This window comes from Rhinatrema bivittatum, chromosome 6 (genome assembly GCF_901001135.1).
Source record: "Rhinatrema bivittatum chromosome 6, aRhiBiv1.1, whole genome shotgun sequence".
NCBI classification, from domain to species: Eukaryota; Metazoa; Chordata; class Amphibia; order Gymnophiona; family Rhinatrematidae; genus Rhinatrema; species Rhinatrema bivittatum.
This window is the reverse complement of record NC_042620.1, coordinates 189,775,996-189,791,581: the sequence shown is the minus strand read 5'-3', so window position 1 is coordinate 189,791,581 and position 15,586 is coordinate 189,775,996. Positions and strand designations below refer to the sequence as shown.

Genomic DNA, 15,586 nt, shown 5'->3' with positions numbered 1-15,586 from the left:
ACACTTTGACTCCTGAGAAAGGCAGTTACCACTATGAGGCACTTGGTGAAGACTCATGGAGCAGATGCTAAGCCGAATGGTAACACTTGATATTGGAAGTGTTTTGGGCCTACTAGGAACCGCAGGAATCTGCGATGTGACAGAGTAATTGTAATGTGTGTGTAGGCGTCCTGAATGTCTAGAGAGCAGAGCCAGTCTTACTTTTAGAGAAGGGGAAGAAGAGAACCCAAGGTTACCATTTTGAACTTTTCTCTTTGTAGGTATTTGTTTAAGGGGCAAAGATCCAATATTGGGCAAACACCACCTGACATTTTTGGTATCAGGAAATACCGGGAATAGAACCCCTGCCCCTATTGGGATAGGGGTACTGGCTCTATTGCTCAGGACTGGAGGAGGAGGGAGATCTCCTGCTCCGGGAGTGATGAGTGGTCAGATATTCCCCACGTCAGCCGAGATGGGGAATACGGTGGAACAGAGAGAAAGTTGAGGTGGTAACCTTGAGTTACTACAGCGGGTACCCAATGATCTGAGGTGACTGTGTGCCAAAGTCTGGAGAAGTGGCACAATCGGCCTCCGATGGGAATAGCCAGAAGTGGAGGCTGGGTAGTGCTGTCTAGGAAGGAGTCAAAAGCCAGATGCTGGACCTGGCTGGGGGGCTGGCTGTGACTTAAGTCCTCGAGGTTGCCTGGATTGGCCTTTTTGGTAAGGCTTAGAAGGCTGACCCCTAGACGCCGGGGGATAGTATCTCCTTAGCCAATAGACTTGTCTCTTGGAGTCTCTCCAAAAAGATCTTTTAGAAGAGGAAGAGAGATCAGAAGGCAGTAAGGAGAGCTGGCACAGAGTATCTTGATGGTCCTTGAGCTGCGCCACAGCTTCTTGAATCTTTTCACCAAAAAGATTATCCCCAGCACAGGGCAAGTCAGCTAACCTGTCCTGTACTTCTGGTCTGAAGTCTAAAGACTTTAGCCAGGCCCATCTCCTCGCACTAATTCCTGCTGCCGAAACTCTGGAGGCAGTATCAAAGATGTCATATGCAGACCGTACTTCATATCTGCCAGCATCTAGGCCTTTTGGTGCTATGGCATGAAGCTGGTCCTAGAATTGCAGAGGTAAGGCTTCAGCAAATTCTTGAATCTTTGTGAACAGGGCCCTGTTGTATTGGGACATGTACAATTGGTAGGAAGCAATGCGAGAGATCAGCATTGAGCCGTGGAATACACCTTCTCTTTAAAAGGTCCAGAAGAATACACCTTTTCTTTAAAAGGTCCAAAAGAATTTCATGAATAGGGATAGACATGATTTCCTTTGGAGCATTGAGAAACTGGAGAAGCTCCAGCATCTGATGCCTAGAGTAATCTTCAGTCTGAAGATGGAATGGAATCGTTTCAGACATTTCCTTTACAAAATTGATAAAGGACAAGTCCTCTGGAGGAGAACGCTTCCTTTCATCAGGAGGAGAAGGCTGTGAAGGCAGATCATCAGTATCCTGGGACGAATCATCGGTCCAAGGATCGTAAGGCTCATCACCAACTCCCATATGTTCATCAGAAGGGAGTAACAGTGTTATCCCGGAAGGCCCGGGCCTAGGCATCGATGGCCTCCGAGGCAGAATTGAAGGCATCGATGGAGGCATTGAAGGCATCGGCAGCATCGATGGTTGTGTCGGTGGCAGCACTCCAGAGAGCAGAATGGAGATTGGTAATTCTTCTTCTTCTTCTGATGACAAGGGTATCTGTGATGAAGGAATCGGGAGCATTGGTTCCCTCGGATTCACCGATGGAAGGGCACCGGTTAACGCATCCATTCTTGCCAATAACGGTGCAAGCGCTGTGGGTATTGGATCGGTGGCCGGCTCAGGAACCGGCACCAGCATCGATGGAGGTTTGAACCCCTGGAGTGCTTTACCAATGGCCTCTTGGGTCATCCGATCCAATTCCTCATGGAAACCTGGGGCATGGATACCCGGTTCCGGAATAGGAGGCAGCACTGGCGTAGCCGGAGGGTCCACCAGTGAAAGTGGAGTCGTGGTTCCCGGCACATGTCCAGGTGGGGAACTCCTCGGTGACCCAGAGACAGAAGAGGATGGGGCCTTTTCTGTACGGGACTTTTTTGTTGGTGGTTCAGAAGACGACGATGCCAAGGGCTTGCCTGTATTGGTGGCCTGAGCTTTCTGATGGCGGTGTCTATGTTTTTCTCGATGTTCTCCTCGGTCTTTTTTCTGAAGAGGAACAGAGGGGGGGTCGACACCCACGGAGTCGTCGAAGCCGGTCGGGCAGCAGCGGGTTCCCGATGCTGGCTCGAAGCCGACGGTACTGGTTCGGATGACATCAAAGCTATCGATGGAGTTGGGGTTTGTGACCGAACGAGAAGTTCCATCTTCTCCAGCCTAGCCTTGCAACCCTTTGGTGTCATTTGTGCACATTTGATGCAAGTAAGGACATCATGGCCAGACCCCAAACACATCACACAGACCGTGTGAGGGTCAGTGATGGACACTGTTCGAGTGCAGTCGGGGCACCGACGGAAACCAGATGCCATGGCCTCGACAAATTTAGTCATGGTGCGGTCAATGGTCGGTAGGCTGCGAGAGAAAAACTCGACGGGAATCGACCATAAGCAGGTAAAAACTTACCGTTCGACTGCGGAACGAAAGTATCGATAAGGGGACCCCTCTGGGGTATAATTTTTTGAAATTTTTTCATAAAGTTCCATGAGGAAAAATTCCTGTCAGGAATATCTGAAGAGCTCCTTAACCCGCGTGGCTACTGCTGCATGGAAAAAAGAAGACTGAAGGGGGACCCCTGCTGGCTGCAGGGTCGGTGCCGTGCTGGGCATGCCCAGTGGGTGCCAGTCAAAGTTCTAGAAACTTTGACAGAAGTTTTCCATGCTTGGGCTCCATCCTGTGATGTCACCCATATGTGAGGACTACCATCCTGCTTGTCCTGTGAGAAAATTTCTATTTTATTTACAAATTTTATATACCACTTGAAACAAATACATCATACTAAGAACTTTCCAGCTGCAAATATAGCATCAGATATATGACATATATATCAAAAGTCATAAATAAAATAAAATTATCCCTTAAATATAACTAATCATATAAAATATTCATATATCATAAAATAACCTGACTAAAAGTGACTTGATACGCTTCCTGAAATATATATGCCTTTAATTGCTTATGATATATCTTAATATCTGTAATATGACATAATTCATTTGGCTGAGAATTCCACATTATTGGCCCAATGATTGGTAAAAACTTGCTCCTGGGCATTTTCAATATATTACATCTTAAAGAAGGCACAGTCAGTAGAAAATCATTGGCAGAGCGAAAAGTTCTGGAAGGTTATATTAACCCCCCCCCCCCCCAAAAAAACAAAACAGATAAATGTGATGGACCTACACCCTGTGACATTTTTATAAATGAGAACTAGTACCTTAAATTGTATATGTTGTTCAATGGGAAAGCAATGTAATTGGAACAAAATAGGTGAAATAAAAATTGAAGATATTGCGAATCGACAGTTTATTACTTTATTTTTTTTATTTATTTGGATTTTTTTTTATATTCTGCTTTTCAGCACTTCAAAGCGGAAAACATTCAGGTACTGTAGGTATTTCCCTATCCCCAGGGGGCTTACAATCTAAGGCCTGGATTTATCAAAATGCGATAAGTATCGCATGCGATAGCAAAAGGGGCGTGATTTATGCTAATATTTATGCTTTCGGATTTATGCCTTCGGAGTGAGGAAACTCACCCAAAGATGAGATTTCGGCAATGTTCTCTCCACTTAGCTTGATGTTACCCAGGTAGAGTCCATCAAGCTAGGTGGAGAGAACATTGCACAAATCTCATCTTTGGGTGAGATTCCTCACTCCGAAGGCCATCAAATCTTCACAAGAGAGCACTGTTCTGTTCGTACGTCTCACATTGAATATCAAAGTGGCCCCTAACCCCCTGCACTAATACCTAAACCTCACCTCGAGTTACTAGGTGGGCCTATCATAGGGATACAAATACCTATCTAGGGAGAGGACACTTTGGCTAGTCTCTCTCTCTCTCTCTCCCCCCCCCCCCCCCCGTGCTCCAGGAGCTTTAAATCCACTCAAACAGGCCTTGCAGGAGACATCACATAATGCCTTAGCACATTTTGATAAATGACCCCCTAAGTTTGTACCTGAGGCAATGGAGGGTAATGTGACTTGCCCAAGGTCACAAGGAGTGACATGGGTTCTTGAACCCTGGTCTCCCCACTGCCCTAGCCACTAGGCTATTCCTCCACTGCATTAAAGGTAAACAGTTATAAAAACAGTGAGGAACCAGGCAAAATGTTTTGCACAAAAATTCACTATTGCCCCAAAGTCCTTAGAACCTTTCTTGTGTCTTACTGCAATGACCAAATATTTTGCTATGAGTCTAGTCACATTTAAAGTAGATATATCTCAAGCCTGTAATAAGGCCATCTCACTATGGACCTGATGTACCAAGCATTTCTCTCACAGATACAAAAAGGGAATAACCCTTAAAGCTGTATATATGGTAATTTGGCCACAATCACGAAGGCAGATAAATTGGTCAGTTAAAAACAGAAAGTGGGGCAAGAATGATGAGAATAAAATGAAAAGTTGGTAAGGTATGTCATGTAAGAATGATAAAAAATTATTTGGCATACTGGAAATGACAATTAATACCGGCATACCTAATTTCAGAGCAGAATGTGTGACTTCAATTTCCCCACCAATTGGGTGAAAGGCTGCTAGTTGAGCTGCTACCTCCGTCTCAAATGAATCCGGGCTGAATCTGTCTGATAAGTTGCCATTAGTGCCCTCTGCCTTTTGGTAAGGGCCCTGTTCATCAAAGATAGCAATCAGCTGTAAAGAAAAAATAAATAAATAAAATAAAATATACGATAAGAATCTCCTTTACACAGTTTAACATTACATTATTCGGCTGAAAGAAGACAAATTACTTAAAATAACCTTCAGGCCGATTCTGTAAAGTGCGTGGAAAAACGGGCACTCGTTGTTGAGCGCCCCCTCTCCCAACGCACGCCCAGCCAACTCTCCTGAGGGGGGGGTCACACTAAAAAAGAAGCACTAGAGACAATAGCACGTCCCTAGTGCCTCCTTAGCAGCGGAAACCCAGGAGAGGTGGCTGTCAGCGGGTTCAGAAAGCGGATGCTCAGTTTTACAAGCGTCCATTTTCTGAACCCGCTGACAGCCACGGGTAAGGAAAAGGGACGCTCATAAAATTGAACATTCATTTTCTTAAACCAATCCGCCGGCACTTTTTTTTTTTTTAATTTGTGTTCTACATTTTGGTTCTTCTGACAATATCGCTACGATATTAAGTTGAAGGATGTACAGAAAAGCATAATTTTCTGCTTTTCTGTACACATTTTCTGGCTGCTCAGAAATGAACGCCTGCCCTTCGGCAGGCACTATTTCTAAGCATAAAATGTGCAGATTGGCTGCACATTTTTCTTTTTTATATCTGGGAAAATTACTAATTGCCTCATCAACATGCATTTGCATATAATGAGTGTCATTAGTTTCAGTGGGGGTTGGATGCGCGTTTTCAACCCGCTACACTCCTTACAGCATAGGTAGTGGACACGCATAGAAAATATGCATCCAACAGCGAGTTAAACAGTGTGCTCAGCTGAATGCACTTTAGAGTTCGGTCTGAGAGTATGGTAATCCATATGTAAAGGAGCCCAAGAACGACATCTAATCAAATGCCTCTGATTTAAAAAATGTTTTCCCAACCCCAAGAAAAACAATCACAACAAATCAAACAGAATCTAATCAAATCCAGTTTTAAAAAGTGATCTCATGTTCTATCCATGGTTCTCACACAATGAAAAAAGCTTTTGCACTTGGTAAGACCCTATGATATATTTGTGTGAGATGATCAAATACCCAAATCTTTTTTTTCTCTTAGAAAAACAGTTCAAACTAAGACCATGTCACTTTACAGATTAAGTTCTCCATTTTTTTTGATGAACTGAATTGTCAGAAGTAATTTCCTAACAAAAAAAAGGCTCCTTTTCAAAAGCATACCTAATACCCACTACTTCAATTCAATGCACAATGAATAGCCCTATTTTCAATATTTAGGAAATTATGAAACAGCATAGATGAGAAAGGAAAATCCATTTATGTTAGTATAATATACAGACCTCCATCACAGACAGGAGAAACAGAAATTTAATGGAAGATATTCACAAAATTGTTATGACAGGAGAGATGCTATTGCTAAGTGATTTCAATCTGCTAAATGCTGATGGGGACATTCCAGCTGCAGTGTATTCTAGAAACGGAGATCCTGGAGTCTCTGTAGAGAGAACTGTTCAACTGGTAATGGAAACCTCACAGGTAGAGGGCATTACTGGACCTGGTATTTACCAATGGGGGACAGTATTTCTGATGTCACAGTAGACAATCATCTAGAATCCTGTGATCACTGAATGAACCATCACTGCCACACCATTCTAAGGCAAGTGACAAACTACTTAAAAACTGTTACATTGGGGGAGTACCTCAAGGAGTTGTTAGCTTGACGGGAATATCAAAGGGAAGAACAAAAGGCAAAATTAAAAGGCAATATTGTAAAGGTACTAACCTTATTGTTAGAGAAGTAAATACAGGGGGAAAAAAAGGATATTGAGGCCAATATAGTTTTATAAAGTAACAGCTGAAAAAAATAATGGTTAGCTTTCAAACTACAAAAGACCACAGAAAGATGAAAGCAGGCAATATCTGGAAAGTAGTCAGGAGCGCAAATACGCATTCATAAGAATATTTTGTTTTTTTGGACTGGCTAATCTGTTTGGCATTGTATTTGAGGAATTTTCTAAGTTAAAAAGCAAGTTTAGCTGAACATTTACTAATTGTAAGATTCATTTCCATTATGAATGCATGGAAGAACTGTGCCTTGTGGTAAGGTACGCGCATAACCCTTTTAAAACCCCCCTGTGCGCGCCAAGCCTATTTTGCATAGGCTCGGTGGCGCGCCCAAGCCCCGGGACGCGCGTAAGTCCCGGGGTTTGTAAAAAGGGGCGGTTGGGGGCGTGGCCGAGTGCCCCGACACAGCGGCCTGTGTCGGGGCCTGCCGCACCAGAAGACAGCCGGAGCGCATAAGTTACTACTGCCCGGAGGCAGTAGTAACTTTTGGAATAAAGGTGTGTGGGGGGGGGGGTTTAGATAGGGCCAGGATGGTGGGTTAGGGAGGGGAAGGGAGGGGAAGGTGCGGGGGGGTGGAAGGAAAGTTCCCTCCGAGGCCGCTTGCGCGCGCTGACCCTGAATTTTAAAAGATACGCGTGGCTATGCGCGTATCTTATAAAATCCAGCGCTGGTGCGCGAACAAAAGTACGCGCGCGCGCTCTTTTTTAAAATATACCTCATACTGTGTTGGAGAATTTACAAAGTGTGTCCTTGATGAAGTATTAGAACATTTAAAACTAATTGGAGACAATTATTTTTCACTCAACGAACAATTCAGCTCTGGAATTTGTTGCCAGAGGATGTGGTTATTTATTTATTTATTTATTTATGTATAATTTTTATATACCGACATTCTTACATTAAAATGCAAATCATACCGGTTTACATAAAACAGAAAAAGCAGGAAAAAATATTTCCATAGTCAAATACAGAGAACATATATAATAAAGTTGTTAACAAAGGCATAAGGTAGGAACTTGAAAAAAAGGTTATTTAACAGAAAACATAAAAGAAAAAATATTAAATGAAGCACAAAGGGTTGCACGAAGGGGTGCACAAAGGGGAGAGCACCTTTGTCGCGCCCCTTCGGCGCCTGACGCACAGCGCGCGGCGCCTGATGGTGAGGCACTTTTCAACCGCCGCCGGAGCTCACAGTGACGTCGGGGGAGGGGCGTGGTCACACATCGCAGTCACCCATTTCCCTCACCTCCTGATGATAGTTCCGTTTCTTTTTTTATTTAAGATGGTGTTCACTTCTTGCGGGGGCCCAGGATGAAGGGTGGCCTCCCCGCTCGCTGGCGCCTGATGGTGAGGCGCTTTTCAACCGCCGCCGGAGCTCACAGTGATGTCGGGGGAGGGGCGTGGTCACACATCGCAGTCACCCATTTCCCTCACCTCCTGATGATAGTTCCGTTTAGTGCAGTTAGTGTAGCTGATTTTAGTAGTGGGAGCAAGAATAGAATTTCTAACATTATTTTGTCAATAAAGAAGTTTGCAAAAGTATAAGCAATATTCATTCCTACAGATGTAGAAAGCAAAACTGGGAGGTTTGAGATAGGTTTCATTATTGGATTAATTGAATGGTATAATTCACCGGGTTTATTAAATTATAATGCTAATTTTGAATACATTTAGCTTTTAGAATATCTTGATATGTTTTTAGGAATTGCTTATAAAGGTCTAAATTAGAGGAATTTGGGTGGAGATGCCATTTGCGCTCTGCTTTCCTTAAATTACATTTTTTATTTTGCAGGACAATGGTAAACCACAAAGCAATATGTTGTTCTTTCCTTGTGAATTGCTTGACAGGTATTACTTTATCAAAAGTGGATAACACATTATCCCATATAGATAACACATCTGAAGATTCCTCTGTGTCATTATCTAGCAATGGTACAAGGTCAGTGGAAAAGTCTTGTGGGACAATAAATCCATGCTTTTTAATCAATGGTTGGTTGTGGGTGACAGGTGCTTGTTTAAAGTTGGATGAAATCGAAATAGAAATGAGAAAATGATCCCAAGACCAGATAATCCTCTGATGAAGAAGCTGGAAACCCTGGAATTGGACTGTCTTCCAGTGCAGATCCTGGAAATTCTGATGCTGGATCTGACTCAAGCTAGGCTGGAAGCATGCTGGATCAGCTGGAGCTAAAGCTGTGGACACAGCAGTTACTGGATACTCTGGAGCCAGCACTGAACTCCCCAGTGCAGGGACTAGAGCCACGGATGGAATAGAACTCACTCTGGGTGTTAAATCCAGGCAAATCAAAACAAAGGATAGTTGCACAGGTGGACATTTCCCCAGATCAAGCTCCCACAAACTAGTCTTCAGGAAGAGGACTGTCCTACTTTAGTGATGGGAAATCACAGCTTAAAGCCTTTACAGAAAGGAGGCTACTCAGCAGGATACCTTAACTCCGTTACTGGAGTTAAGGTATCCTGCTGAGGGAATTTCTGAGGATCCTGCTGAGGGAATTTCTGGAATAAGAGTTGACATTCTTTCCATGAACTCGAGCGGTCCCCCGTTAGTGCCATTAAAGTGGTTTGGGAACCATTTGCATGGGTCCCCAGAGCCCGGTGTGAGTCTTTTGGAAAGATGGAAGACTAGGAGACATTGGAGTAGTTGGCACCAACTGGCACAGGGCCACTGGAGTAGCTGAATTAGCCAGAAATGGATTCATTGAAGGAGCAACAGGAACCAGTTTCACTTGTGCAGGGCCTGAGGCTGCTGGGATAGCTGGGATCACTGGTGCATATGCTTAAGCTGCTGGAACAGCCTGAAATGGATCTCCGGAACTGCAGAAGGAACCTGGAGCATAGTGAAGTCTTCACAAGGGCCAGCTCAGCCTGAAGAGGAGTCTTTACAGTTTGCTCCTGTTGGGCGAGAGCCCATTCTAAAAACACTGACTGCAAGCATGAAGTTATACATGACCGTGGCTCTGTATTTCTCATTCTTCTACAGGAGCAAGTCATAACTTGAGGGCATAATCAGGCAGTTACTTTGTGGTTGTGTTCCATGAACACACTGTTCTTGCACTAGAAAAGAACCCACAATATTCTTTCCTTGAACTGTCAGTCTGTTTGGAAGGCAATATATGTGGTTCTAGAAATGATTGATTAGGCAAGACAACATTTTGCAAAAGGGTATGGAATTGGGTCTGTAACCCTTGATGCAATTTCATACAGTCATTCATATTGCCAAAAAACACCAAGGGGCTCCTCTTTGGCCTAGCCTCAGTCTTAGGCTGGTCCAAGCTGTCAGGATTATCAGGGCTTGGCCATCCGGGGTCGTCTTGGACATGGAGAGATGAAGCTTAAGGTATAATGGTGGAGCCCCAGGGCTAGACAGGAGCCTGAAGACATATGTGGAGCAGGAACACTGGATTAATATAGCAATGCAGAAACACTGGAGCAGGAATTGAATAGCTGTAACATGCCACCACCTCCCGACTATACCCCGGTTGGTGCCCTGTACCTTTCGGGCCTGGCGTGGTGTCATATCCTCTATGGCAATATCCTGGCATGGTTGCTGGTGTCCTGTTTTGAGGCTGCATCCTGTACCCTATACTAAGGGTACTCGGCACTCACTAGGATTTAAAGTATAGGTCCAGTCTCCAGGACTTCCGGTGGCACACACTGATGAAATAACTGCTACTCTAAAATAAAGTAAAGCTCAGCTCCCTCGGTGAGTGCCTGAGCAATAGGTCCTGATTCCTTGATCCTGTGCTTTTATGGTTCCTGATTCAGTTCTTTGTCAGTGTTCCAGCCTTGCCTTTCTCCTGCCTTTGGACTATTCTGGACCAGGCCCTTCCCGCTAGTCAGCTACTGCCTATTGGAGCCTAAGCAGTGTTCTGTTCTGGTTAGGCTGCATCAATCTAATAGTGGCCTCAAGGGTCCATGCACCCTGAGTCATGACAGTAGCAAGGAAAGTACATTGGAGCAGTGACTGGAGAGCAAAGCAAGAATATGGTCAGGAATCAGAGGGCTGACAAGCAGAGCTTCAGTAGGGCAGATGCCAAGAGGTTTGTTGGACCAGCCCTGTGTGCTTTCTGAAAGTTCATTATAAGTGAGAGTCTCAATTAAGGACACACCCAGTGCTGGTCCAATAGGAACCTGCAAAAGAATGTCTAGCTCTCTTAGGTAAATGTTCTATGACTCTCCGGAGAGCCAGCGGCCTCTGCAGCTTCCCAGTCTTGTGGGTAAAAAAACCCCTCATCTGCTCTGATAGCCATAGCACCTGTAGAGACATAACAGTATGGGAGGATACCTAGCATTACATTTGTAGGCATTGCTTCCACCTGAAGATCACAAGAAAAAGCCTAGGAGAGAAGTACAGGGGCTAGTGTGTTCCAATTGTTTAAGAATACACACTCATTGTGTGTTGCAGACGCACTAATTACATAATTTGCATATCTACTGCAAAATGGAAAATGTAATAGTATCGCAAAAAAATTCACATAAATACTGACCACTCAATTTTGCGGTTTAAGCCGCTGGAATAATTGTCTGAAGGTGAAAAATCCATTGCTATTCACATTTTTAGTGTTTCTGGGAGACTATTCCAAAGGGTATAACCTGTGATGCTGGAAATATGAGAATGTGACTCAGCTAAGTGAGTGGATTTATGTGTAGGAATCACCAATAATCTACAATCTGTTGAGCACAAATTACGAAAAGATCAGTAAAAAAAACTGGTTGGGGAAAAGGAGGAACAAGACCCTTAATTGCTTTAAAAATTAGAATATTTTAAATTGGATCTGCTGCTCTATTGAGAACCAGTGGAGTGCATCCAAAACTGGGGAGATATGTGCATGAAATGAAGTGTCAAAGCTAGTTGGGCTGCTGAATTTTGGATAAGCTGTAGTACATACATTTTTTGCAGGCCTAGATACAGAGAATTACAATAATCTAGTGAGTTCATGTTCAATGTTTGAGTTACCAGTTTAAAATCTGAGAGACTTAAGAATGACTTAATGGAGCATAAAAGGCGGAGTTTGTGAAAGCTCCTTACCAAAGATTGTATATGGGAACAAAGAAAGCTTAAAGTAAATCAAAATGCCTAAATCTCTAGCTTTAGACCTGATAGGAATAGTAATATCATTAAATAACCATCTATCTAGGAAATTGTCTGGTTCCGAATGAGAGACTAACAAAATCTTCATCTTAAGATTGTTTGCAGAAAGCCATCTGCTAATATGAAAAAAAGCAACTGGAAAGCTTATCAAATGCTGCACTAAGTTGTGATGGGGAAATAAAAATGAATTTTAAACTGTTTGCAGATGACAAATAAGCTGAGACACAACAGTATGGAGAGGTAACATATTAAAAAGAACTGTGGAAAGAGAAGAACCCTGAGAAACATCTGTATCCAATGGTAATGTGCTAGAACTTGAATCCCCAATAACTACTCTGTAGGAACAATTTGAGAGGAAGGAATAAAACCACTGATACAGGAGATGTAATGCCTATGGATTTGCTCAGCATCTGAAGCTCTCACTCTCTCATTATTACTAGCTTTCTGAGGTAAGAAAGTGATAAAACAGAGGATGTCCAGCTAAGCCACTCTTGGAGGTCAAATCTCCTGGACCTCATCATCAGGACCAGCACAGACTTCCAATAGGCTAAGAAAATGAAGAAGCTGAAACACAGAAGTCTTGCTCAGAGTCATGTGCTCTCACTATTATCTGCTTTCGGAGGTAAGGAAGTGATTAGAGAATGGATGTCCATCAGCTTTATTTTACTCAAACCCTCGATCTGATACTGTGCACTCAGCAAACCTGCAGGTGAGGTTACAGAAAAGGAGTGGTAGAGAAGATCTGATATTCTCTAATGGCAGGTGTCATGAGTTTAATAAAACTCTTATGGCCTCGTGGCTCAGGGTTCCCTCAAACCTATCTTTTCAACAGAGGTTCTTCCTGTCTTTCCTTCCAAGGACAGAGGCTCTCTTGGTCAGATATCTCTCTCAAGAGAGAGGTGCTGGAGGGTAGTCTAAGCAGAGAGGACTGCCAGTCCTGTCAGGGTGTTTGTTCCTTCAGGCCTAGGGAGGTCAGGTCTTGAGGTCCAAGAGGGATTTCTTGAGATTCACCGAGGATGCAAGAAAGAAGACCCAAAAAAAGGTGTGTGTGTGTGGGCGGGGGGGACATTACGCCAAATATTTATTATGAAAGGGATTTCTTTAGAAGAAACAGATGCACTGGAGAAGGTACAGAGAAGGATATCCAAAATAATAAAGGGGATGGAACAGCTCCCCTATGAGGAAAGGCTAAACAGGTTAGAGCTGTTCATCTTGGAGAAGAGACGGCTGAGGGGGGTTATGATGGAGGTCTACAAAATCATGAAAATACTAGATTGAGTAAATATGAATCACTTGTTTACTCTTTCAGATAATAAAAGGACTAGAGGGGGGCACTCCGTGAACTTTGCAAGTAGCACATTTAAAAGAAATCAGAGAACATTATTTTTCACTCAGTGCACAATTAGGTCTGGAATTCCTTGCAGAGGATGTGGTTAAGAAAGTTAGCTTAGCTGGGTTTAAAAATGTTTGGATAAGTTCCTAGAGGAAAGTCCATAACTTGCTACTAGTCAAACTGAAGTAGGGAATAGCCACTGCTTATTACCAGCATTAGTAGCATGGGATCTATTCAATTTTTTTGAGTACTTGCATCCTGGGTTGGCTACTATTAGAAATAGGATGCTAGGCTTGACGGTCTCTCGGTCTGACTCAGTATGGCAACATCTTATGTTCTAAAGTTGGCGAAAAATGACTTTGCCTTTATTGGAGTAAGAAGAAGCGCTGGCTAACAGGGGACAGATCCCAAAAGTTGCTGTCTGAAAAAAGGAATCAGCCAGAAACGTATGTGTTTTGTCTATTGGAAAAAGAGAGAGAGAACTGCATCCATAGGAGTAGGTCCTGGGAAAGTGCACAGGAGTGTATACCTGACCGACCGTACCTTCCAGCTAGGGTGTACTGCCTTGCTATTGACTAAGACTGTGATTTCATGGATTTTATTTTTCTGATCAAATTGCGATTAACACACAATGCACTCAATTTATTTTTTTGAGTTTTTGCAATCAAGTTACAAATATAGGATTACATTTTGAACAGCTACAGTGTGGAGTCTATTATTTATTTTTTTTAAACTATTTAACATAGGGAAGCACAACACACACAGATAGCAGCACAAAATACAAGGAAAAACAATGTATCGTTTTTGCTGAACTGTTTACAGAGGAGGACCCAGGAAGAAAACACCCTAATGGCCTTGAAATTCTGACTCTTCCACTACTGTGCAAGAAGAATCCGGGAGCATGGGTGCAGCCCTGCCCTATGATCTCCCATCCTAGACCTGTGCCTAGGTGGCAAAAATCCAGAGAAGGGGGCCCACAGGCTGACTGAAGATTCCCTGCTCCCCGGCTGAGCTGAATTTCACGCAGCAGAAAGCCAGCCTCTTATTTCCTGCTCTAGCCCCTCCCCTCACAAGAACCCTGGCGGGAACAGAAGGGAAGGCGGTGAGCCTCAATCAAAGTAAAGAAAAGAAAAGTTGCTCTGCTCCCCTAATCCAGCCCTCCTCTTGCAGAGAACAGGCGGGGAGGGAAGAGAGGCTGGAGATGACATAGCAGAACATTCCGGGACAAGAGGGGAGAGGGTGAGACTAGAGCAAACATAGCAGAGCAAAGAAGATCTGTTTCCCAATCCAGCCTCCCCACCTCCTGTCACTCTGGGTCAAGGCAGGAAGAGGTGAGCCTGAAGCAGAATGAGAAAATGGGGACCATTTTAAGAAGATTAGAAGGGACTGAGCAGGGAATCATTAAGGGGAGGATTTATTCGAGGGACTAGGACATTATGGTTTATTTGTATAGCATATACCACATTTATACAGAGTTATACTGAGAAATATGATGACAGTTCCTTTTCAGCTTACAATGAGAAGGAAATGGCTCAAAGGCATGTGCTTAGGAGAATGGGGAAATGGGGAGTAGGCGTGGAGAAACAGCATTTTAACGAGAGAGAAGGGATTGGCACCTGGTACGGGAATGTATGCAAAATTAGGTTGGCGATGCAAGGTAGGGGAACATTTCTCTCCTCACTTTGTCCCCTGCTGTAATTCAAATCCTCAGTTGCTTGATCTCTGATTCTATTCCTCAGATCCAGGAACCTCCTTTTCTTCCTACCTCTCCAGAGATCTTGAAACCCCCCCCCCCCCCCCCCCACACACACACACACACACACACACCTTCGCCTCCCGATTCAGCCTTCTGCAATCCCCCTTCTCCATCCTTCCAGTCCCAATTCCTCTCCCCAATCACCAGTCTTCTCTCCTCACTCTTCCTCCTCCCTTCCCCAATATTCTCAACCTTCTCCTCTCTCTATCCGAAGATCTCCTCCCTACACTATTATTTTACCTTCCTTTTCTACACCCAACAAAATAATTTATACAGACACAAGCAAGGTTGAAAACTAATTGTATAATGTAATTTAAAAGATAAGAAATATTTGCCAGTGCACACCAGAGGTTTATTCTTCTTTCTACAGAATCTATGCTGAGTTACCACAGAGCCATGCGAATGTGCCTTACATCTTCTGTTACCTATCGTCAAGACTTTTTGGAGTGAGAATCTGGCAGCACCAACAGTGCCCTAAGAGCAGCAGAAAACTTAATCTATCACTGCCCACGTGAGCCCATGCGCACCAGGCGTTGACGCAGTGGTTACATGTGAAAAACATTTTTTCAGGTGAACCTCCACTGTTTACATCTTTTGAGAGGCCTGTGTGAACACATTCTCAGCTGGGTCATTCTCAGACAGCAGATATGCTTGTGAGGGACAGTTTTTTAAATTATAGGCTGAGCAACCC

General features: G+C 43.7%; 1 protein-coding gene across 1 annotated transcript in view; it reads right to left on the bottom strand.

The window, feature by feature from the left end:
• PARD3B (par-3 family cell polarity regulator beta) overlaps positions 1–15,586 on the bottom strand; it is a 2,091,605-nt gene that overhangs the window by 1,435,203 nt on the left and 640,816 nt on the right. The window contains 1 exon segment of the mRNA XM_029606318.1: positions 4,707–4,878. Coding sequence (XP_029462178.1) covers positions 4,707–4,878 — 172 coding nt within the window.